Here is a 25,324-nt window from a genome sequence, read left to right on the forward strand (position 1 = left end):
TATATATTTTTTTATAATTATTAAATTAAATTATAAATGATAATTTAAAAATATTATCATAAATATCGACAAAACAATATTACATGGTGTTAATGTTACTACTTGTTAATCAAATCCATAAATAAAATTATCTTTATAATAATTATTAAGTTTTTTTCAAATAAAAGTATAAATATCTAAATAGAAATATTAATATAACTGTTTTGCAATGATCACAATAAAACACAAAAAATATGATAATATTTCAACCATAAAAATGTAAAAAATAAACTCCTTAAAAAATCATGAAACTTATGACGAATCTAACACTTCATGAAACCTATGGCGTATCTAACACTTCATGATCATCTTCATCAAACAAATCTGAATCAACCTGTGGGAAGGTTGTCTTAACATCTTCATTTTCATATGCAATTTATATGCAGTTTCAATTAGTTAAATATTAAAATAACTAAATTGAGAATTATAATATTTAAATGTACACAAAAATATATTACCAGTTTGAGAAAAACCATGTAACCAGTTTCGAATAGCAACAAGTGTTTGGACATTTTCATGGTGGATGCAACTTCTATACTTAGTGATTTCCTAAAAAACTTTAAATAGATTTTGAGTTTGGATCTCTTTAATTTTAAATTTTAATATTATATTATTTTTTAAATTAATTTGTATTAGCCCACGGGCCGGCCCTACCTATATTTCTCAAGCCCCACAAATCAGCAGATTTATTCAGGCCGGGCTAAAAAGCCCTTTTTTTAAATGGGCTCCAAAATTTTTAGCCCAGCCCTATTAAATCCCGGGTTAGGCCAGGCCGGCCCAACAAGCCTAGCCCATATTGACGGCTCTACTTTTTTTCCTCTTACCATATTTTAAGACTCTTTAATTATTAGTTCTCCTAATACTGCTTACCATGTATTTTCTTTTCTTACCATATATATTCTCCTAATATCTCTTACCATATATTTTGACGAAGATAAAAAGTTCAATAAACATCTTAAAGGAATTTTATGCTTTTAAAAGTAATATAAATATAGATTATGTTATTTTATTAAAATATAATTAAAGATTTGCCCCATATTTGGAGACATCCAAACTTGCTCCTTGATAAGCGAAACGCCTTAGAATTTATATTAGCTTCATTTGCATGTATATAAACACGTGGGAGGTTTTTAATGGTTTTTTGAAATAGTATTAGGAATACCGCAAAACTCGTAACCTTTTTGCAGATTCAATATATCTCAAGACATGCGTTCACTCTGCAGCAATTGTTGTTGAAGAAGAAGAATCACATTACACTAAGTAAGGTAAGAATAAAGACTGTAAGTTAATTTACATAGTAGTATATATGTATGTATAGGCTAATTATTGTTAAAATTGAAAATGGGGTTTTGACGTTTGTTTTAATCCATATTTGTACTAGCCATGAAAGAGATTAGAGATGGAGCACAGTCCAACCGTACTCCACTAGTTCTTGATGTAGGTGATTTCAAGGTGATGATCATTATTTACAATGCAACATAATTTTAGTAGTAATTTGTTAAAATAGCCATGTTTAATGTGTGTGTCATGCAGGGGGATTTTTCATTTGATGGTTTGTTTGGTGATTTGGTAACTGAGGTATTGCCTTCGTGTCTCGAAAAAGAAGTAGATTCATTAGAAGGTCATGGCAACATTGATGGAATATCGAATGGGCATATGAGGGCACCATCAATGTCAAATGCAGGGAAGTTACTTTCAAGCCCACTGTTTCCTGAAGTTGATGCCTTGTTATCTCTGTTTAAGAATTCTAGCTCACAATTGGTGGAACAAAAAAGACAGGTATATCGTTATGCAATATCGACTATTCATTCTCGAGGGTTTTTAATTAAAACCCCTTTATCTTTGATGTGCTATTAAGGTTGATGCAAAGTTAAGCAATCTCACAAAAGAAGTTTCTGTTCAAGACCTGAAGCACCGTAAGACACTTGCTGAGGTCAGTCAGTAACACTCACACACATGCATGTGTACGTAGTTTTGGCATAATAAGATACATCATTAGTTTAATGCGAAACCTTCTTTTTATTTGAGATGATGATCATGGATTCATGGAACTAGAATTGAATAATTGAAGCATGAAATGATGACCTGGTTTAAATGACATTCTATGATGTGAAAATGTACTTGATATGTTTAATACATTTGTCTCGGTAAAGCAGGATAGACATTTGGTTTTTCATTTGCCTCTCCAATCATCTTTTGTTTATGGTATACTTGTAATCGTCTTTAGTATCTTTGATGTTACATGGAGCTTCTTTATTCACATTGATCTTCTGAAAACCTTGAGCTTAGCTTTTATGAGTATTAAAAAATGTGCAGCTGGAAAAAGGTGTTGATGGTTTGTTTGGTAGCTTTGCACGTCTGGATTCGCGTATATCAAGTGTCGGTCATACTGCTGCCAAAATAGGAGATCACTTGCAGGTAAATGCTATCTCTGCTTTATTACTTAGACTGTTTAGTTCTTTGCTAGTGTAATTACAAGAAATTAGTTTACTTCTATCTGATTGTTTCTGTTGTAATACAAGTAAGAAAGTAACATTTGGTTCTTGATCTTCAATTGAAGTTTGGCACTTCCAGAAAAACAAGTGTGCTTCGTCCATTACAAGAATGCCACCTTTTCTGCGGACAATAGAAAGACATTTCTTCTAAAAAATTCAATTTCTCTAGATCAATCTGTTTTTCAAGTTATTTGAGACTGAGTTTGTACATTCATAACCTTTGTTGCCTGTCAGAGTGCAGATACTCAGAGAGAATCCGCTAGTCAGACGATAGAGCTCATAAAGGTAAACGTGTAACCATCTAAAAGTCATTTCATTCATGGAACTTTTATTGCGTCTGTGTTCTTTATGAAATAATTGATGGTATAAATTGACTTCCCTCCAACAGTACTTGATGGAGTTCAATAGAAGTGCAGGAGACCTGACACAACTTTCTCCTTTATTCATTGATGATAACCGTGTTGCTGAAGCTGCTTCTATTGCCCAGAAATTAAGTAATGCTCATTACCATTCTTTGGATATTCTCAAAACTGTAAATGTGAAAATTCTTTGCCAAATTTTGTTTTAAAATCTTTGGTTGAGCTGACTATTCTAAGGTCAAACTAGATAACTGGTAATAAGTTGCAACCAGGTCAAAAGGTAATAACCATGCTTATCACTCTTGACTTTTTTCCTTTACTTCTGCTTTCCAGTTTCCATCTCATCTTTCTTTGCCAACAAAAAGTAAGGGGGATATTTTGTCCATTGTTATTATTAACGGTGTAATATTTTCGTTTTTCACTTGTACCAAGAATCAGATGCCTTCATTAGAAAAATGATCAATTATCAATATTCCTCCTCCTTTAGTTATTTATTACCTGAGAAAGCTCAGTGTTTCTGACTCTCAGACAACTTATCTATCTCAAGTTGGTGCAAATTAGGATATGCTGTCATCGCACATTCATTTTAAGCGTTTACTCCATTATCATATTTCTCCGTTATTTAACTATACTATTTATTACCTATGGATTTAAGGCATATTATTTTCGTTTTACCTCTTCTGAAGTTCTCTCTTTCTCTCCTTCTCATATTTTCCCTTGTTGGTTAACGCTCTTCAGTTTCAACTACCCTCAGAGTAGCATGATTAAGCAGTACCTTTGGCTTCTTTCGAGGTGTTGATGCTGTTAATTAATTAGCATGATTTTAGGAGACTATTTTTCCAATAGTAGTTATAGGAATATAATATTTCCTTTGATTGACTTTCCTGAATTAGTTATAGGATTCATTGAATTAATAACCCTTCTCATGGGATGGAAAGGCATACTGAAATACGAAATAAGCCTGTTCTTCTTCTCAAATTCTTCAGTAACATCTAAAATATCATGTCGTCACCAAAATTAATTGAGAAAACTTAAAATTTTAGGTTCGGTTTTTTTCTTCTGATAACTTTGTAATGTTTAACTAGTTCTCTTTCTCTGGAGAATTATCATAATGGGGATACTTGATACAAGGTTGGGTCATTTCTGGATGGGTGGTGGGATTTCCTGAGAGTTACACCGGATGGAGAAATTTGACAGCTGGGTTGCTTCAGGTTATTGACTTATTCTCTTATTAACTGTCTGATCTCCCATTGGTGATACTGCATAAGGTTTTGGTTCTAATTGTCAATACGTACAGTAAAATATTTACTTCTCATCAAGTCCTTCGATGAACGAGGATATTCGAGGACATTTAATCGTCCACTATTTCAGCTTCTCCTGTTTATACCATTAAAAACAATGATCTAATCCTGGTTCCTGTACTTGGTCTAGAGGATTGGAGCAACAGAGAATTTTTGTTGCTGCATTTACATTTTCTTTTTTTGTCATTTAAAATGAAGCCTTTGAGTGATTAATTGTATATCCTTCACCTTAGAGAATCTGTTTTCATCTTCAATTGTGTAACAGTATGATTTTTCCCCAGATATAATCACATTTAAGTAATTTGCAGGATCATTTGCTGATGAAGATATTGGAAGACAAAAAACAACTGTCTCCTCTGCTGTTGGAAATGCAACTTCAAATAAAGGATTGGAAGTTGCTATCACAAACCTCCAGGAGTACTGCAATGGTACAACAGCGAACTACTTATTTCTTTAACTACTGATGTTTTAGTGCTCCTCATGAATTTATTCTAATGCCGTGTTTGCAACTTCTGTTCTTCTTGACTAGCTAGTTTTTCACAAACTACCACCCCAAGAAATGGAGAATCTGAATTGCTTCAGAAAGTCCCTTTTGTTTTAGAGGAGCATAATATATGATTGAACTTGTTTTGATGAAAAAAGTAGAGCAGAAGTAGGTTATTTGTCAGTAGAAAGATATGAAGTATTAAGAACCTTCTGACAACCCTACAACAAACTTCTTAAGAGATTTCTTAGGATGTTCACATTCTCGCTTTGTGCTTTTATATTTTATTAGTATCTATAATTACTCTATTTTTTCCTTTGAGAGGGCTTCAGAGTTTGTTATACCTACTGAAAAGGATTGGGTGGTGAATCTACTTGTAAAAGCTGGAGTCTAGTGGCATGTTGTCAAAGGCGCACAAAAAGGTGTGCTTTAGGTCCTGAAGCTAGGTGCAAAACAGGTTGGCTGCTTCGCTCGCTTAGGTAGTTCTTATGTTCAGGCACCAAGCAATAAGACCTGCTTTTTTTTATTACCCATGAGATCTATCTTGAAGATGTCAACACTAAACAATAATTATTCATCTAATTAGTCCCCCCGTCCCAATTTATGTGAAGGTGTTTGACAGGACACGAAGTTTAAGAATGAAAGGAAGACTTTTGAAACTTGTGGTCTAGAATAAGCCATAGATAATTGTGTGATTCATCTCATTAAGGGTATAATAGGAAGTTTCAAGTCAAATTGTTACTAAATATAGAAGGTGTCCCTTTTGGGATTAAACTTAAAAGGAAATAGTGTCACATAATTGGGACGGGGGAGTATAATCTTTTCAATTTTAATCGTTATTTGACATCAATGATGTTCTGGTCTGGTATGAAAGACATGTTTGACATCAATAGAAGTGCTTAAGACTCAAACCAACAGGATTTTCAATTATGAACTCAGCCATGAGGTTCTTATGCTGTGTGTAGTCCAGCATGAAGCACGTCTCAGACCAATGAACAGGCACAGTATCTTTGAAACTCGTAACATCGACGTCTTATTCTTTTTCATGTCTCTTTACTGTTTTTTCATCTAGGAAGATGTATGGACAAGTTAATAAAGGGATATACAGATGTTCATTTGGTGCATCTGAATCCATAAGAATAATTAGAACAAGGAAAGAGGCCAATTAAACATTTGTTGTTCAAGTAAGGGCAATAATGCATGCTAAAATGCTATGTTCTAGCTCTTTCAATGACCATATTGCTCTGACTCCTAAAATTTTGCACAATGGATGTAAATATGGCATATCATATTAGAAGACTAGACCTTAAAAGGGCATAGAGTTGCAAATACCTTTTGTTCATTCTCAGGTTTCTCGTTTTAATTTTCAGGAAGTTTCTCGGGGAAAAGTAGCAAGTTCTGTTTTAACTTGTAAAAATTGATCATTAGCAAACATTACTTGCATAATCTCTCTGTAGTTTCAAATGGATTTTTTTGATATGGGCACATAGTACTGCATTTTAAGATCTAAAGACGTACTAAGCATAGTCCTCAATTTTTACATTCGCTGTTTGGATGCCTAGCTTTTGTTTTCTTCTGATGGTTTTAGCTATCTAAAGTGCTCTTGGTTGATATATTTATTTAATGTCTTTCCTATGATGTCACATTCATAGTTTCATTTTAAAGGACATTCTAAGTAGTCTTCTTATTTGGTGACCTGCTAGCCTTGGAAAACAGATTATTAGCTCGATTTGATACGGCTACACAGAAGCGTGATTTGTCTACAATGGGTGAATATGGTAAAATTTTGTCACAGGTAAATTAAGCCGTTTCAGTAGATCTGTCATAAGTACTTCATGTTAAATCTCTATTAAACTTCCTGTAAACAGGGATAACGTGAAAGTTTTTTATTTTTTCTCTGGAATTTAAACCTGATTCTTGGTGTTTTCTATTGAAAAGAACACCTCATCTTTTGACATGTTCGTTCTCCAAGCAGTTTAACAGGGGTACCAGTGCCATGCAACACTACGTGGGATTACGTCCCATGTTTGATGTTGAGGTGATGAATGCGGATGCTAAATTGGTCCTTGGTGATGAGGGTGCCCAACCCAGCCCTAGCAATGTTGCTCATGGCCTTTCTTCAATGTTTAAAGAAATTGCAGGTTATTTTGGTTGAAGTTTATAAAACGGTGTTTCTCTTCTAAATGCATGCCTTTTGAATTTTAACACATTATCTTTCTTCCAGACACGGTGCGAAAAGAAGCAGCCACTATAGCAGCAGTTTTCCCTTCCCCTAAAGATGTAATGTCGATATTAGTTCAGGTATGGCTGATAACTACTTATGGTGTGCTTGAGGCAGTTATGTCTATCTTGTTTTTTGTATGATGGTGCTGCAGCAGCAAAAGAAAGCAAGTTCAGGCTTGTCGTCGCAGAGCTTTAACAATGTATGCATAAAAAGAATAGCATATCTGTGGACGTGCCCAGTTAATTTAGACAAAAACAATTTCTATCCATGAATGTCTTGAGTTTCCTCCAATTTTTCTGCCTGATATTTTCCATTCCAGTAAAGTGCTTACTGAGTGAGTATCTCCACAAAAGAAGTGCAATTATGGAACTGGTAACTAATAGATTGAGGTTATGAACAGCGTGTCTTGGAGGATCGTGTTCCAAAACTTCTAGAGAAGCTGCTACTTAAACCATCTCTTGTTAACCCACCTCCCATGGCAGAAGGCGGACTTGTATTAGTAAGTGATGTTACAGAGATTGTTCATTTCTATCAGAAGAGGAAAATATGGCCTTTGGCTGACTCTTTTGTTGCCTTTGAATGTTCAGTATCTCAGATTGCTGGCGGTCGCATATGAGAAGACACAAGAGTTTGATAAGGAGTTGCGTAGTGTCGGATGTGGTGACTTGGATGTTGAATGTACAATTGAAATAACCTTTGTGCCATCTCATTGTTACCTTAATATAGCTGTTGAAATTTAATAAATGTGCTATAAAACAGAGGTGGCATGTGCCAAAATCTGCATATGACTGCTTAATTTGGCGAACATGCTGGCATTTTAAGGATTTACCTTACAGAGACATGTAAATACATGATTTTAGCCTCTTGAGTCTTCATTCTGAAATCTCTGTCAACTAGGACAGTTAATGACAAGGTTCTGAAGAAATAAAGAGTTGTCTATTATGGGCATATTATGCACTTCACGGATAGAGGAAATTAAAAAGAAGAGATAAAGGAGGACAGGGTGTTCAGCAAAAGTGGTAGGGAAATACAGATTCTTGAAGAAATTTGAGTATTAGGTATTGCTAGAAGGCCAGGTTCTTAATAAAAGAGAAGTCTTGACACCCAAGTTATGTTCTTTTCCGTCGTTGAAGCATGTACTGCTTCAGACATTAATGATCAATTAATATTGTAGAGTCGTTTTTCTCCTTTACCTGTTTAAGAGAAATGGAAAATACATGAGAGTCTATATCAAATCTTAAGTGTTATGTTTCTTGTAATTTGCTAAGATTGTTTCTACATCTAACTTCAGTTCCAAGTATTACAGAAAACGTTCTAGTCCTGTTAGGTCACTTACTGTGGTTTACTACCATGGTTCATTTGGGTACTAGAATCAGTTTCTTGAAGATACTCACTTCTGTTTTTACCACGAGGTCAATCTAGATGGTCTTGACCATAGGCTATTTCCTTTTATAATTTGTTTGACTGACTTTTTTTATGTCAATTATATTTGTCATCTCCATTTTCTTCTGGTTCAGGTTTGACTGAATCACTGTTTCTACCACACAAAGATATATACATAGAGTGCGAGCAAGCCTCTCTTAAACAACTTTACAAAGCTAAGGTTTGTGGCAATTTCTCCTTCTGAACAGTCTTATCACTCTAGTTTCTGTTTAAGGCACTCCTTTCTCTCTCTTGCTTAGGTAAAAGAAGGAAGTTTTGGAAGAAGCTATTTTCCACAATGTAAACAATCAGAACTCCTAAATGAAGTAAAGAAATTATTGGTTGTCAATTTCTGGTATAAACTGGTTCTAGGGAACCTTGAAATATTTCTGTTCCAAAGCACCAAGTAGGTGCCATGTCAATTGCAAAATATTTGCTCCACATAGGCTCCTACCAAATTAAACTTAGCTTGCATGAAATTTGGTATTCTAGCTGACAAGGCTACCTGCTTCTGGAGAGCGTTAAACAGTATTGAAGCTCCACAATGTTATTGTAACAATGATACCCAACAACTTTCTTAACTTATAGATGTTTATGAAAGTGTTCCACCTGTAACATAGCATTCTGGTGAACCTTCTCTTGAACAATTTTGAACAGACCTCTTGTTTTAATTTGCAGATGGATGAACTGCGTAGTGAATGTCAGCTATCCAGCTCTGAGTCGTCTGGGACAATTGGACGCTCAAAAGGTGCTTCAATAGTACTTTCTAACCCGGAAATTTCTGTCACTGTGGTAACAGAGTTTGTTCGCTGGAACGAAGAAGCAATATCCAGATGCAGTTTGTTTTCTTTACAGGTATATATGACATGTTTCAAGATCTTGCTGAAGCTTCACCTTTATCATCTCTCAGTTTTTTTCCTTTGGCTGGAAAACTAAAAGGAACTAGTTATTGTATTAAGGCTCGTGCTGGAGTAGATTCATTCACATCATGTCCATTTTCAAGTCCAGTAGAATTTTTGACCTATTCTCTTAAAAAGATGCTTTAGGCTAGTCAGATTAGAATTTAGATTGAAAAGATGTTTATCCATATGACTGTTGGTAGTGATTGCGTAGGTTCCTCTACTTTGGACATCGTGTATGCGGAAATTTCCCCTGGCACATCAGTAAATTATTTATTTCGTAGACAGGTTAGTTGAATAGTGGAAGATCTATAGTTGACATACATACAGAGGGAGTGAGAGTCTTCTCCATACTTTCTTTAGTAAGAAATATAAATTTTATTCAGAAGACCTCAGCATCAAGACTGTTCTGATTTTATGCAAAATAGCTAGATTTGTCCCTTGAGAATGTAGGCAATCTACAAAATCCAGTACTGTATCTATGTCATTTACAACCATTCCTTCACATCAACCTGTAATCCTACAGAAAAAACTTTTAATTCTAAAAAGACTTCAACTTTTAGCAAAACAGGAATCTGATTCCTCTCGAAACGCATGTGATCTCTTTCTAGCCAAATGGTCCAAAATATACATCATGGAATTCTTCTCCATGCCTACATCTGATCCTTAGCTTTTCTCCTTGCCAACTTATTACTGTTTGTTTTAAACTGAAGGCACTGTCCCTAGATTCAATATAAGTTCAATAATGTATACCAGATTTGCCAAGTAAAGTTACAATGTGGCCTGTAGTAATCAAGTATGTTGTAGTTATCTTTTTTTAGTGTCTTCTGCTGCTGATACACGTCTTTAGGCCATTCTCCTAACTTGATGATCTATTTGTTGACTGTTATACTTAGTAGTTAAAAACCTACAGGGATTAGCTAATTGATTATACGTCTTATATACAGCCTGCTGCACTTGCTGCTAGCATTAAACCTGTTTTCACATGCCTTCTGGACCAAGTAAGTTCATCACCTCCTTTTACGTTTATAGTTTGTTTCAATTGTTGCCGTCTTTTAGTTCTTTCATCATGTCACTGGGAGCATGCATGAATCAAGTAGGAAATTCATAGAAGGTACAATATATATCTTGTATGATATATATCTAAAATACGTGTGTGTGTGAGTGTCTATATATATATATATATATATATATATATATATGTTGTCTTCTGCATGTTTTGAATTCATGTAAGCAATATCTCTAATGCAGAATAAGGAGTTCTATTTTTACTGTTTGCTTTTTCCTGTGGAAATATCTAGCATTTGTATAGAAACATTAATGATGATGAAAGCAAAAGTACCATTAAACTTTGGTAATATCGTTTTGCTTTATTGTGGGATAAAAGAGCTTTGACAAGTGTTAAAAGAGTGGGAGGAGACAAGCAAATCTCCCAAAATCTTTGGTTGCACCATACTTTTTTTTTTGAAATTGGTAAATTGTATTCATTCAGCATTAATGCTATGCTGGCCACCTCCAAAAAGTTTACAAAAAAGAAAAGAGAGATACTTACAAAGAGCCTATAAAATTGTCACGACCCGAGTCTACACACTGGACGTGGCCGGCACTCAAGAACCATTTCTGGTCCCCAAGCGAACCCTCATCCTGGCTGACTACAAGCGGAAGACTAACTTAAGCATGCAAAATCTTAAAACTGAATAAAATTCAATAAACTCAACTTTCCAAAACTTCAACTCAAATGAAATACTCTGAATATAAAAATAATATTCAACTCGCCATAAAATAGGCAGCTTAAGTCTTTAAAACATTTAATAAAATAAATGAATAATACAGACTTCTCAACTATACTGACTATCTATGAAGCCTATGAAGCCTCTAACTGATAAAGATGGAAGTCGGGACAAGACCTACGACATCCTGACTAAACTGAAAAGTAAATGAAATCCTCTGGAAGCAAGGAGGCAAACAATAGCTAACTCGAACTCTCAGATGTATCATCGAAGCTCCTGTTGATGATCCTGAATACCTTTGTCTGCATCATGAGAAGATGCAAGCCAAATGGATCAGTACGTGGAATGTACGAGCATGTAAGGGGAATTCTAAAACATAAACATAAGCTTGAAAAAATTCTAAAGGGAACTGAAGAACTTACCTGGCTCAACTCAACTCAACATAACTGAACTCATTTCATTATAAAGCAGTTTAAAACAAGTGCAATATAAAGAAAAAGGAAAAATTGTTTAAAACATGATGTTAACTCATAATCATAATATCATAAAAGACATACCATGCTCCCTCTCAAAGTCTACTTGTGCAATGCATGAATGAAGTCTCATACCCCCATTCATACTAAGCAGAACCTCTTGAGGAACCATGCAATTATTGTTGTGGGAGTTTCTCTAACCGACAACCATCACTTAAGAACTATAGTGATGATACAGCGTTATTAGCCCCACGCTGCCCGGGCCATCCTATACCTTGCAGTGGTATAGGACCTGAACTACTAAGTGGATCCACTAGTATGCGAAAAGGATTCATTTAAAAAGTATGACCCTTTTCTACCCATGCTGGCTACATGGTTTATGGAGACTTGAGTTAATGTGAACTCGCATCCTCATATCGGTGCTCAATACTACTCCCAAAAATATAATATTATATTAGCTCTTTATGTTTAAAAACATACTTCTTCTGTGATTTGAGATTAGTGCTCAAAAACTTATCTCAAAGGTTATCTTGGAAATCAAAGTTTCTTCTCTTCATTTAGAAAGCGATTACTCTTTTCTGAAAACTAGCCTGAAGGCTCTTTGGAAATCTTAGTTTCGATTCTTATTTAAATGTGAAAATATTTTAAATCTCTTTGGGAATACTTAGTCCCATATACTTTTTGAAGAAAAGAACTTCAACTTTACTCTTTACTGAACTCAAAACTTAAGTCTTAAAACAAAGTTAAAACCTTTGTAAAAGACTTCTTAAAATATGGTTCATGCCGAATTATAGACATGAACGACTCAATGCAAGGTTTTCAATTACCATAGATAGAACTCAAATACTTGGAACTCAAGAACTTCAATAATACTACTCATTTCAAGAATGCTCAACTCAGAGTTCATGCAGAATTATGAGCATGAACTACTCAGCTCAATGACTCAAAGATACTTCTCATCTCAAGACTGTTCGACTTATAATATTCATGCGGAATTATGAGCATGAAATATTCAACTCAAGGACTCAAAGATACTTCTCAAAAGGGATTAGGAACTCAACACTTAAAGGCTTAGAACTTGAAGATACCACTTTTCTGAAATATGCTCAACTTACGAAGTTCATGCGAAATTATGGGCATGAAACAACTCGACTCGATGGTCTACATAACTATATAGAACACATGTATACGACTCTTCTTATTATCTAACTTACTTCCTCAAAACTTAGTTCAAATCGATAGTTGATCTCAAAGGATTCACAATTGAACTCAAAGGCTTTCTTGAACTCTACTTTTAATTCTCTCTTGAATGTGAATTATGAATTCAAGAGTTATAGTTCATGATAAGAAAGATCTCATGATGACAAGGTAGACTCATGAATACATTATTCTCACTCTCATACTCACTTACTCGAGTCTTGAAACAAGTGATTAGAATTTGTAGAAGACTCCTCAAAAAGGACTTATAGGACTTTCTTAGAATGTTCGAAAGAATTCTCAAAACTTAACTCTTAACTCTACCTTGAATTTGAATTATGGATTTAAGGTTGGGATTTGTGATAAGAAAGATCTCATGATGTTTAGAATTTATTTTAGATAGTTAAACATGAGAAACGGTAGAAAAACACTGTTTAGGGAGCAAGTCCGCGATGCGGAGTTGCATTAAAATCTTTGGTCGCGAAATAAAATTTTGAGACAGAGGAGTCCGCGTCCTAACCGCGACTCGGAGAAAATTTTTGGTCACTGGGGGAGCAAGTCCGCGACGCGGACTTGCGTGCCAAAATCTGCTCGACTTTTCCTTCTTCGTTTTCTAACCCCAATTCGCCTAAATTCAATTCTCTTTCTCAATCCCTCGTTAGATTTAGATACCCAGCACATGAACACAAAAGCCTACTCATAAACAACTCTAAAATCGACATGATTTCATCAAGAACTCAATAATCTCATCAAAACTCAAGAACTAAAGCCAATTTCAAGAACATAATTCAAGAACATCATACTTTCAACTTTGTAGAACGAACTTAATGCTGAAATTAACATGATTGGCGTGTGGGTGAACAAACCCAACACTATGGAAGCTTACATACCTGAAAGAACATCTTGAAGAACTTGAAGGAAAAATCTAGAAAGAAGAACCCTAGCCTTAGCTTTTCTTGAATTTCTTGAGCGTAGAATCTTTGGAGTGAATGAGAGGGTTTTGATTTAAGAAAAACTGATTTTCTACACGTTTAGGGCAATTTAGATGACCTCCTAAGGGTTTTTAGGACTAAAATACCCTTAAAGAAATAATTAAAACGAGCTGGGAGTCGGAATAATTTTCCACCAGGCAGTGAGGTCCATAATGGCTCCACGTCGCGGAGCTGCTGCCAGGTTTGCGCGACTTTAGTAAATCAGTCATAACTTCTTACTCAGAGCTCGGAATTGAGAAAACTCGGTGGTGTTGGAAAGAGGACTCAAAGAGCTTTAATTTTCTCTCTTGAAGCTCACCTAACTCATTTTGTACTAGGAGTTATGGTCATTTGAAGTTGACCCAAAACTTAAGAAAAACTTAGGAATGACTTGAATGAACTCTCTTTAGTTCTTCTTGAAACTTAAGGTGCTACATCTAGTGACCTTAACACTCACGAAAAATTAAATTCCTTGTAAAAATCTCACTCACTACTAAGAACGGTTCGAGTCTTAGCTCAAAAATTTTATGGGGTGTTACAAAAATCCACTAGTTGGATTTCCTCTTCTATATTCTGTTCGTTACACCAAAAACCTAGTGAAGTAATAACTTTCCACTTAATCTTCAAAATAGAGGATTCTCTTCCTTCAAAGATCCTTTGGTTCCTCTCCTTCCAAATGGTCCACCAGATGCAGGCTGGGACTGTCGTCCACCATCTTTTTTGGCTTTTGCTTCTTCCTCTTCTGATCCAACAGCTAAGCAAATCTGCAGTATGTTCAGGCATGATCCAGTTGATTCCAGCAATGGAAGTGAACATAGCCCAAACTTGTGTCGTTACTTTGCAATGCATGAAAAGGTGTTTGTTGGTTTCTAGTGCCTCCTCTGGCATCTAGATGCTATGATGGACCCCCTTTTTTGCAATGCCTCATGTGTCAAGCATGCTTTCCTAGCTACTAGCCAAGTGAAGCATTTCACTTTATTAGGAGCCACACTCTTCCATATAGTATTCCAAGGTCCAGTTGACCTGCCTGCAGCAACACTCAGTCCCCTTTTGTATACCCTGTTAACAGTGAAAATTTCATCATTGTGGTGCCTCCAAATGAGTTTGTCTGAGTCTGTATTAGTGCCCAGGAAGTTTCCTATTAGTTTTAGAAAATCTACTACCCATGGTATTTCCCAATCATTTAGGGGTCTTCTGAAAGTCAGGTTCCACCCTTGAGGGGACCACATTTCTTGTATACTGCATTCAGTATTCAAGCTTATTGAGAACAGTCTAGGAAAAAGGGAGTGAAGTGTGCCATGACCACTCCAGTCCTCTTCCCAAAAAAGTATTTTGCCTCCCCTATCAACTCTTAACTTTTGTGTTTAGCTTGAGAGTCATCCATAGATTCCTGATAGATTTCCAAACCCCAACCCCATATGTATTAGTCACTTTATTAGTGCACCACTGCCCCTCTGGACCATACTTATGAAGGATAATCTCCCTCCACAAGGACTGATTTTCTTGAGTAAATCTCCATAGCCATTTGATAAGTAAACTCTTATTATGAAGCTTTAGGTTCCTCACTCCTAGACCTCCAAAACTCTTGCTTTGCTGAACTGCGCTCTATTTTACCAGGTTGAAACTTTTCTCAATCTTGCTTCCTTGCCATAAGAAATCCCTCCTCAACTTGTCTAAGATTTCCACCACCTCACCGGGGATGGGAAATAAAGACATTACATATGTTGGCAGAGAATCTAGGACTGCATTGATCAAAACAACTCTACCTCCCATGGAAAGGTATTGTGATTTCCAAAGAGCTAGTCTTTTTTCTGTTTTCTCTATTATTCCATCCCATATATTCACAGCTTTGTGATTAGCACCCAATGGCATTCCTAAATAAATTGTGGGCAACTCCTCTATCCTGCACCTCAAAATATCTGCCAGAGACTGAATTTGTTGCACCTCTTTCACTGGAAAAATATTGCTTTTCCTCCAGTTAATCTTCAACCCAGAGCAAGCTTCAAAGATCACCAGTATCACCCTTAGGTAGCAAATTTGTTCTTGTTCAGCTTCGCAGAAAACCACAGTGTCATCAGCATATAATAAGTGAGTCACCTCCATGATTTCATTGTTTCTTACCCTAGTTATGAATGAGTTTATCAATAATATACAAAATGGGATTCAATGGAGTATGTTATTTGTCGAAGTTATTGTTTTAATCGCCGAAAGCCCTAAACTAGCGAAGTCAAACCAAAAGTTTGAACCATGGAGAAGCACTCAAGAGAGTAATGGTCTTAGGAAAAGTAGAAGTAAGCAAAAATCATATAGACTACAAGTTAGCCAACACAAGAAGAAAGGAGTGAGATGACTATAAGCAGTCAATTCATCTAGATGAAGTTGCACGACAGAATTAAAATAGGTTCACTGGAATGGAGAAATCTTAAGGCTGTGCTATGCGTTCAGAGGATACCTCCAAAGTAAAAGGTAAGTTCTCCAGAATGTTCGTGAAATCTGTAATTTTATATGGACGCAATGTTTGGCCTCCAAGGCTCAACATGTCCACAAAATGAATACAATTGTTAGTGGAACACTTACATTGGGTCCTCATCCTGGGTTCACTAACAACAGGTCTGGTGTTTGTTAGTGGAACACTTACATTGGGTCCTCATCCTGGGTTCACTAACAATAGGTCTGGTGTTTGTTAGTTGAACACTTACATTTCTGTCCTCATCCTGGGTTCACTAACAACAGGTCTGGTGTTTGTTAGTGGAACACTTACATTGGGTCCTCATCCTGGGTTCACTAACAACAGGTCTGGTGTTTGTTAGTTGAACACTTACATTGCTGTCCTCATCCTGGGTTCACTAACAACAGGTCTGGTGTTTGACAAGAATCCTTTTAGTTCGGGTAGAAATTATATTTTGATGCACAAATAAGTACATGGTTTAGAGGATCACTAGTCTTTTGATAACCCCTTTAGGACAAATTATTGGGTATAGAATGAAACAGGACAAATAGGGCTGAGTGGTTACTGAGGATCCAACTAATTTGGAAAGAGGCGTAACAGTAGTTATGGTACAATTGTTTTCCTCACTCTAGACTTTTGCAGGTCAGTCAATACATAATAGGAGGTCTTGAAAGATCCAGAGAAGGCCTTACTGAGGCTGCTGCCTTAAGGGAAAAACACTTGCTGGGAACTAGTGTTAGCCGAAGAGTTGCTGCAGCAGCTGCTTCTGCCGTAATTATTCCAGTCTTTTCTTTTGATCTTAAGTTTTGTACTTTGTATAACATCTAATTATTAAAGAGCGACCAGCTGTCTTGTTATATGATTGGTTTTATATAGGCAGAAAATGCAGCTGCTGCTGGCGAAAGCAGTTTCAAATCTTTCATGGCATCTGTGCAACGTTGTGGAAGCAGTGTGGCTATTTTGCAGCAAGTGGGTTGGTTTGATACCAGTGGAGTCAATTCAAATTTATGTAGATGTAGCTTTAACTCAATTGCACTTAACTCCTGGTTTTCTTTAGTATTTTGTGAACTCCATATCGCGGCGTTTACTTCCTGTGGACGGTGCTCATGCTGCTTCCAGTGAAGAAATGGCAACAGCTATGTCACGTGCAGAGAGTGTTGCTTGTAAGGGGCTTCAACAGTGCATTGAAACTGTCATAGCAGAGGTTTGACTTAGAATATTTATTCTTCTGTATAGGCTTGATAAGTGCTATACGTGGGACACTTATCCTCCCTAGGCAAAATATCTCATTGGTCACTTTTACCAACTACTTTATGTTTTCCAACTCTTTCATCTGTCCTCTAAAACCAACATTTTGTTTGATATCATGTTTCCCCTTTGACTGCTTTCAGGTAGAAAGGCTACTGTCAACTGAACAAAAGGCAACAGATTATCGATCACCTGATGATGGCATTATCCCTGACCATCGTCCAACAAGTGCTTGTGCATGGTGAATCCCTATATTAATTAGAAGATGCACATATGTTAGTCTGTGACTCTGATATTTCTCTGTTTTATAGAAAGATGTATTCTTGAAACTTCAAGAACATATCCAAGTATGAAATTACAGTTGATCTTGTGATTGCTTTCCTCTCTATATCTGGCGTAGTATATTTTAAGATCCTTGGAATTTACGTCTTTTTCGGCAATCATTTAATTTCATTTTACCAGTATACTAATATTATCTCCATAACCAGTGCTGTTGCATACCTTTCCCGTGTGCTTGAATCGGCATTCACTGGACTGGAAGGACTTAACAAACAAGCCTTCCTGACTGAACTGGTATGTTACTGTTCTTATTGCTGTGACTACTATTATTTTTCGTCCAACACCTTGATGCTGGAAATCTTCTCTTAAGTATCTTTTTCCCAAGAAAGGTTGAGTGTGTTATATATAGCACCAAGAAAGTGCTACCAAAAGTATTTACAATCGACACAAAGAAACGCATCGCTTCCTATTCTTAAAGGGATTCTATCAGATCTATTACTTCTCTTTTTTATCTGTTAGGCAAAGTTATCTTCTTGTAATTTCCTGGGTTAATGCTGTTGCTAGACGCACGACAACTGATCCTTGACCCAATCGGTCATTTTTATAGTTTCAGAGAGTGTTCTGTTTCTGGAAATNATAAATAAAAAATTATGTATCTTAACCCCATTCAAATAGAAGAAATTAAGGAAACATTGTTTTGAATTCTTACATTTTCTTCGTTAACACTCACATTATTTATCCTTGCAACTCTTTTTGCACTCTATTTCTTCAAATCTTTGATAGTTAGAGTAATACACTCTCAAAAATATGAATCAATAGTCGAAAAGTGTTGAACAAAGTGCATTACAAATTTTTTTTTTAAAATTTATTTGTTAATTTTCATATTAAAGTAGGCATACCAAGTTATCAACTTTTTGAATCAAATTCTATGATTCTAACTCTAATCTTTAAAGTTTATCAACTTATTACTTATAAAATTGTGTTAATAATTCATATAATAATTGTCTCAATAAAAGGATGTTTTTCAATGTTGAATTGATAAAATCTTACTTAAAACTAATAATTAAAAAAAAAGTGTTTGAAAAATCATTTATATAAAAGATATTAAGTAGTAATTTACGTCTAGAAATTTAGAAAAATAAATAGATATAGATAAAATTTATATAGATTTTAGGCCTCTAATAAAAATTTCGTTTTAGGCCACAAATTATGTTGAGCCGCCCCTGCCTTGACCCAATCGGTCATTTTTATAGTTTCAGAGAGTGTTCTGTTTCTGGAAATTGTTCGGTAGCTTGTTCGAAATTTCATAATCAACTGAACTACCTTTACACATGTCCTAGCCTGTAACTCTCAAAAATCACCAATTAATAAAACCACCCATGAAATTGATCTGCTAAGAATATACACATGGTTGGTTTGTGCATACACACATTTGTTGTGCAAATGGTAGGAAGAAATTGAAACTTGTCTCTGCATCCATTTTAGTGCTATGTATTTCTGTTGTGTCTGATAATTCAGCCGTGTCTAAATTAGCTGCAACCTTTTTGATTCTGTATTTAGTTTTCTTTGCCAGAATTTATTGATACTATGTTTGTCTATTTTTAAAATGTTCTTATAGGGGAGTCGCTTGCACAAGGGGTTGCTTAACCATTGGCAAAAGTTCACTTTTAATCCTAGGTAATTCCTTTCTCTTGTTCATTTGATTTAGTAGCTGTAGTAGTAGTAGTAGTAGTTTCTAGGTATATCAAGGTCCGACTGGTACAGTTATTGCAGCAATTGCCACATCATTTATGTCTAATTCTGACATTATTGTGGTATATAATGGTAGGCATATAAGTGAGAAAAGACCTAATTTTGTTGAACAAGCAAGGACTTGGCCTTCTTGCTCTATGGATATGGCAATTTAACACACAGAGGATCAGTTAGAAGGGAGAACAAATCGATCACACGTCCTCTTACTTTCTCACAAGTGAAGCCTTTGACCTTAATAAGCCTAAGCCTTCATATCCAAAACTGAAAAATCATTTTCTTTGTGGTCAAATTGCAGGAAAGATAGATTCCTGAGAGCATTGCAAGTATAAACTGTTAGAATAGAAATAAGTATTTCCTACTTAGAATAGGAATAGGAATAGGAATAGGAATAGGAATAAGAATAGAAATCCTAGTTGGAAAATGATTCCAATGTAGTGTCTATAAATAGGGTCTCAATGTAACTATTTAGATACACAATTCAATAATATTTTTTCCATATATTTCTCACATGGTATCAGAGCATTGGTGAGAAACTTCAAATCACCGTGTCAAATTCCAGCGACGACGGTTGGGATTGATTCGTGTCATCTTTCGTTCTGAAGGTGTTGTGCGAAAGACAACACCATCACGAGGCTCGGGAAGCTCAGGAGACCGAACCCCAATTAGATCCACCAGAAAACAGCCCCTCACGCGCCTCCATGCGCCGTTCGAAGGTGGAAGTTTTCCGGCAAGATCTGGTCACGCGTTGGCGCATGAGTGCTGCTCCGGTCATTTGTTTTCGAGCAGTTTTCTTCTGTTGGGGTCGTCCAGTATTTTCAACCAGAACCCAGTCAGTTTTCTCCAGATCCGATCACCGGAATTAGGGTTCTAGTGATTTTCAGGCAGTTTCTCGCAAAAGCAGATCACTGCAAGGCAGTTTCCGGCAAGTTCCCGGTAAAATCAGAATTTTCAGGCCACTGTGGGCAGATTCCGGCAGCTTCCAATATTTTCAGACCACTGTAGCAGTTTCTGTCAGTTTCCAGCATACATACCAGTCTATGGAGAATCGACGAAGGAGAGAACGTTTTGGAAAATCTTGATCCAAGTGTAGTCATTGTCATAAACCTGGACACACTCATGACGTATGTTATATTTTGCATGGTCCACCACCCAAATATGATCCTATTGTTCTAAAGGAATATAATGAGCTCCTTCGAAATCGCGCAAGTAAACAACGTTTTGGAAAACCTCGATCCAAGTGTAGTCATTGTCATAAACTTGGACATACTCGTGACATATGTTATATTTTGCATGGTCCACCGCCCAGTTATGATCCTATTGTTCTAAAGGAATATAAAGAGTTCCTTCGGTATCGTGCAAATAAACAAACGTCTCCACAAGTAGTTTCGGTTGCACAACCTGATGTTTCTGTTGCGGGTAATTCATTTACTTGTGTGTCACAGTCTAGCACTCTTGGATCATGGGTCATAGACTCAGGGGCTTCTGATCATATCTCTGGTAATAAATCACTATTGTCTGATATTGTTTATTCACAATCTCTTCCAGCTATTACTTTAGCCAATGGGATCCAAACAAAACCAAAAGGAGTTGGAAAAGCCAAACTCGTATCTTCTGTCACCCTAGACTCTGTTCTTTATGTCCCTGGTTCTCCTTTTAATCTAGCATCGGTTAGTCGTTTGACGAAAGCCCTACATTGTAGCATAACCTTTTTTGATGATGTTTTCCTCATGCAGGACCGCAGTACGGGACAGATGATTGGAACAGGACATGAATCACAAGGCCTTTACTATCTTACCTTGTTAAATTCCTTAACAGCTTGCTTCGTTACAGATTCCCAGATCTAATTCACAAACGTTTGGGACATCCAAGTCTATCCAAACTGTAAAAGATGGTGCCTAGTTTGTCTAGTTTATCCACATTAGATTGTGAGTCGTGCCAACTTGGGAAACACACTTGTGCTACATTTTCACGTAGTACTGAGGGTCGTTCAGAGTCTATTTTTCATTAGTTCATTCTGATATTTGGGGTCCTAGTAGAGTCAGTTCCACCTTAGGATTTTGTTATTTTGTTAGTTTCATTGATGATTATTCGAGATGCACTTGGGTTTTCTTAATGAAAGATCGCTCTGAGTTATTTTCTATATTCAAAAGTTTCTTTGCTGAAATACAAAATCAGTTTGGTGTTTCTATTCGTACTTTTCGTAGTGATAATGCCTTAGAATACTTATCATCCCAGTTTCAGGAGATTATGTCTCACCAAGGAATTATTCACCAAACATCTTGTCCATACACTCCTCAACAAAATGGTGTAGCAGAAAGAAAGAATAGGCATCTCATTGAGACTACTCGCACTCTCCTCATTGAATCCCATGTTCCGCTGCGTTTTTGGGGTGATGCAGTCCTTTCATCTTGTTATTTAATTAATAGAATGTCGTATTCTTCTATTTAGAATCAGGTTCCACATTCCATACTGTTTCCTCAGTCACATCTCTATCCTATCCCCCCTCGTGCCTTTGGGAGCACATGTTTTGTTCATAATTTAGCCCTGGGGATAAATTAGCTCCTCGTGCCCTTAAATGTGTCTTTCTTGGTTACTCTCGAGTTCAAAAAGGGTATCGTTGTTATTCACATGATCTTCATCGATACCTTATGTCCGCTGATGTTACATTTTTTGAGTCTCAACCTTACTATACATCTTCTGATCATCCTGATGTATCTATGATCTTACCCATACCTCAGGTTTTACTTGTGCCAACCTTTGAGGAATCTACGATTACTTCTACATCTCCAGTTGTAGTGCCACCACTACTAACTTATCATCGCCATCCACGTCCAACCCTAGTCCCAGATGATTCATGTCATGCGCCGGACCCTGCTCCTACTGCGGACTTGCCTCCTCCTAGCCAACTGCTTGCACTTCAAAAAGGTATCGATCCACTCGATATACTAACCCACATTATACCTTCTTAAGTTATCACCGTCTATCATCACCCCATTATGCATTTGTGTCATCTTTGTCCTCTATTTCCATTCCCAAGACTACAGGTTAAGCACTTTCTCATTCTGGATAGAGGCAGGCTATGGTTGATGAGATGTCTGCTTTACATAAGAGTGGTACTTAGGAGCTTGTCTCCCTTCCTGCAGGTAAATCTACTGTTGGTTGTCGTTGGATTTATGCAGTCAAAATTGGTCCAGATAGTTAGGTTGATCGACTTAAGCCTCGCTTTGTTGTCAAAGGGTATACTCAGATATTTGGGCTAGATTATAGTGACACTTTCGCTCCTGTGGCTAAAATAGCATATGTTCGTCTTTTTCTATCTATGGCTGCCGTTCGTTATTGGTCTCTTCATCAGTTGGACATTAAGAATGCTTTTCTGCATGGTGATCTTGAGGAAGAAGTCTATATGGAGCAACCACCTGGTTTTGTTGCTAAGGGGAGTCTAGTAGCCTTGTATGTCGATTGCGTAGGTCACTCTATGGTCTGAAACAGTCTCCTCGAGCTTGGTTTGGGAAGTTCAGCACAGTAATTCAGGAGTTTGGTATGACTCGTAGTGGAGCTGATCACTCTGTGTTTTATCGGCATTCTGCACCAAGTCGATGTATCTATTTGGTTGTTTACGTTGATGATATTGTTATCACCGGTAATGATCAAGATGGTATCACCGATTTGAAGCAACATCTCTTTAAGCACTTCCAGACTAAAGACCTTGGCAGATTGAAGTATTTTCTAGGTATTGAGGTTGCTCAGTCTAGATCAGGTATTGTTATTTCTCAAGGCAAGTATGCCTTAGACATTCTTGAGGAGACAGGAATGATGGGATGTAGACCTATTGACACTCCTATGGATCCGAATGTTAAACTCCTTCCAGGACAGGGGTAGCCACTTAGTAATCCTGAAAGGTATAGACGGCTTGTTGGAAAGTTGAATTATCTCACAGTGACTAGACCTGACATCTCTTTTCCTGTGAGTGTTGTAAGTCAATTTATGACTTCCCTTTGTGATAGTCATTGGGAAGCAGTATTTCGTATTCTGAGATATATAAAGTCAGCTCCCGATAAAGGACTACTCTTTGAGAATCAAGGCCAGAGCATATCATTGGATATACAGACGGTGATTGGGCAGGATCACCCTCTAACAGACATTCGACATCCGGATATTGTGTTTTAGTAGGAGGTAATTTGGTGTCGTGNTAAAGTCAGCTCCCAGTAAAGGACTACTCTTTGAGGATCAAGGCCATGAGCATATCATTGGATATACAGACGGTGATTGGGCAGGATCACCCTCTGACAGACGTTCGACATTCGGATATTGTGTTTTAGTAGGAGGTAATTTGGTGTCGTGGAAGAGTAAGAAACAGAATGTGATTGCTCGATCTAGTGCAGAATCAGAATATCGAGTAATGGCGACAACAACTTGTGAGCTAGTTTGGATCAAACAGTTGCTGGGAGAACTAAAATTTGGCAAAATTGATCAGATGGAACTTGTGTGTGATAATCAAGTAGCTCTTCATATCGCATCAAATCCAGTGTTTCATGAAAGGACTAAGCACTTTGAGATTGACTGTCACTTTGTCAGGGAAAAGATACTCTCGGGAGATATTGTTACGAAATTTGTGAAGTCAAATGATCAGCTTGCAGATATCTTCACCAAGTCCCTCACATGTCCTCGTATTAATTACATCTGTAACAAGCTAGGTACATATGATTTGTATGCACCAGCTTGAGGGGGAGTGTTAGAATAGAAATAAGTATTTCCTACTTAGAATAGGAATAGGAATAGGAATAGGAATAAGAATAGGAATCCTAGTTGGAAAATGATTCCAATGTAGTGTCTATAAATAGGGTCTCAATGTAACTATTTAGATACACAAGTCAATAATATTTTTCCCATATATTTCTCACATAAACAAACATAAAATTGTTCGTTTTTGTACCAGATCATAAAACTAAAGTTACTTTTAGTTAAATGTTAGCATATTCGTGAGAAAGTTATGACAAGACTTATTTGTGTTAGATTACATGAAATATGGATTCATGTGAGCAGTACATATATATGGAAAACATAAAAAGCTTGATGTTAGCACTAGAGCATAAAATCAAATGTACTTTTGAGTTATATGCACTCTGATAATTGGGGACCATCAAGTTTTTCATCTAAAGGGATAGCACAAGCATAAAGTTCTTGTACTTTCAAGAAGTAAAAGTCTTTGACTGAGGAGATAGTAAAGCAAGGCAATGTTTTAGAATATGAAGAAAGTCGTTTGGATAAATTTTGCTAAGTTCAAGAAATTGTCAAACACTGATATTGTAACGACCAATGGAATGATGAGATTGATAAAAGCATGAATAAAATTCTTCTGGAGAGAGTATGGTGTGTATACACTTCCAAATGCTGGGCTGAGGCAGTCTCTATCACATGTTTTTTATGGGTTAAATGTTCACCATTGACTGCTATGGAGCTTAAGACTGGCTCGGCAAACTTGCTGATTATTCAAACGTAGAGATTTTCGATTGTCCTGAATATGTGCATGTTAATGTAGGAGAATAAAAAGTCAAAAGTGTATTTTCTTGGTTATGCATTCAAGGTAAAAGTATCTAAATTGTGTTGTCCCAATCCTGAATCATTAAACTGTCATCAGCATAGATGTTCCTTTTGGCATATGGGTGCTGTCATATTTTATGGCCATTATTTCTTGACTCAATCTTCAGTGAAAAATGGTGGCCTCTTTCAGGGAGGAATCCTCCTGATAAATTGATGATTTCCTGTTCATGTATTAGCATCAATCAAGTATTGATCAAGAGAGAGTTGCATCAAGTCTTCAATAAAGATATCAAACAGTTGCGTCAAGGACATTGAGAGTGATAAAGAGAAAATATTAGAGAATTAAGTTGTTGATGCTCGGATTGATCAACAGGAATAGAGGCTGGACTTCGATCTGTTAGATATTATGGCCCATTGGTTCAGTGTGTGAATTGTGTTTGTATCTACTGCACAGGACATCA

General features: G+C 36.5%; 1 protein-coding gene across 1 annotated transcript in view; it reads left to right on the plus strand.

Annotated features, from left to right (window-relative positions):
• The first annotated feature begins 1,422 nt into the window (after positions 1 to 1,422).
• The window catches only part of LOC125844019 (exocyst complex component SEC10b-like), a 29,681-nt gene continuing 5,779 nt past the window's right edge, over positions 1,423 to 25,324 (plus strand). The window contains exons 1-21 of the mRNA XM_049523241.1: positions 1,423 to 1,491; positions 1,573 to 1,818; positions 1,898 to 1,972; positions 2,356 to 2,457; positions 2,769 to 2,819; positions 2,923 to 3,028; positions 4,503 to 4,622; positions 6,382 to 6,473; positions 6,654 to 6,819; positions 6,903 to 6,979; positions 7,303 to 7,401; positions 7,490 to 7,580; positions 8,420 to 8,505; positions 9,003 to 9,179; positions 10,171 to 10,224; positions 16,686 to 16,814; positions 16,920 to 17,012; positions 17,101 to 17,247; positions 17,435 to 17,532; positions 17,780 to 17,864; positions 19,189 to 19,247. Coding sequence (XP_049379198.1) covers positions 1,423 to 1,491; positions 1,573 to 1,818; positions 1,898 to 1,972; positions 2,356 to 2,457; positions 2,769 to 2,819; positions 2,923 to 3,028; positions 4,503 to 4,622; positions 6,382 to 6,473; positions 6,654 to 6,819; positions 6,903 to 6,979; positions 7,303 to 7,401; positions 7,490 to 7,580; positions 8,420 to 8,505; positions 9,003 to 9,179; positions 10,171 to 10,224; positions 16,686 to 16,814; positions 16,920 to 17,012; positions 17,101 to 17,247; positions 17,435 to 17,532; positions 17,780 to 17,864; positions 19,189 to 19,247 — 2,222 coding nt within the window. The remainder of the gene's footprint in view (positions 1,492 to 1,572; positions 1,819 to 1,897; positions 1,973 to 2,355; positions 2,458 to 2,768; positions 2,820 to 2,922; positions 3,029 to 4,502; positions 4,623 to 6,381; positions 6,474 to 6,653; positions 6,820 to 6,902; positions 6,980 to 7,302; positions 7,402 to 7,489; positions 7,581 to 8,419; positions 8,506 to 9,002; positions 9,180 to 10,170; positions 10,225 to 16,685; positions 16,815 to 16,919; positions 17,013 to 17,100; positions 17,248 to 17,434; positions 17,533 to 17,779; positions 17,865 to 19,188; positions 19,248 to 25,324) is intronic.

This window comes from Solanum stenotomum, chromosome 11, assembly GCF_019186545.1.
Source record: "Solanum stenotomum isolate F172 chromosome 11, ASM1918654v1, whole genome shotgun sequence".
NCBI classification, from domain to species: domain Eukaryota; kingdom Viridiplantae; phylum Streptophyta; class Magnoliopsida; order Solanales; family Solanaceae; genus Solanum; species Solanum stenotomum.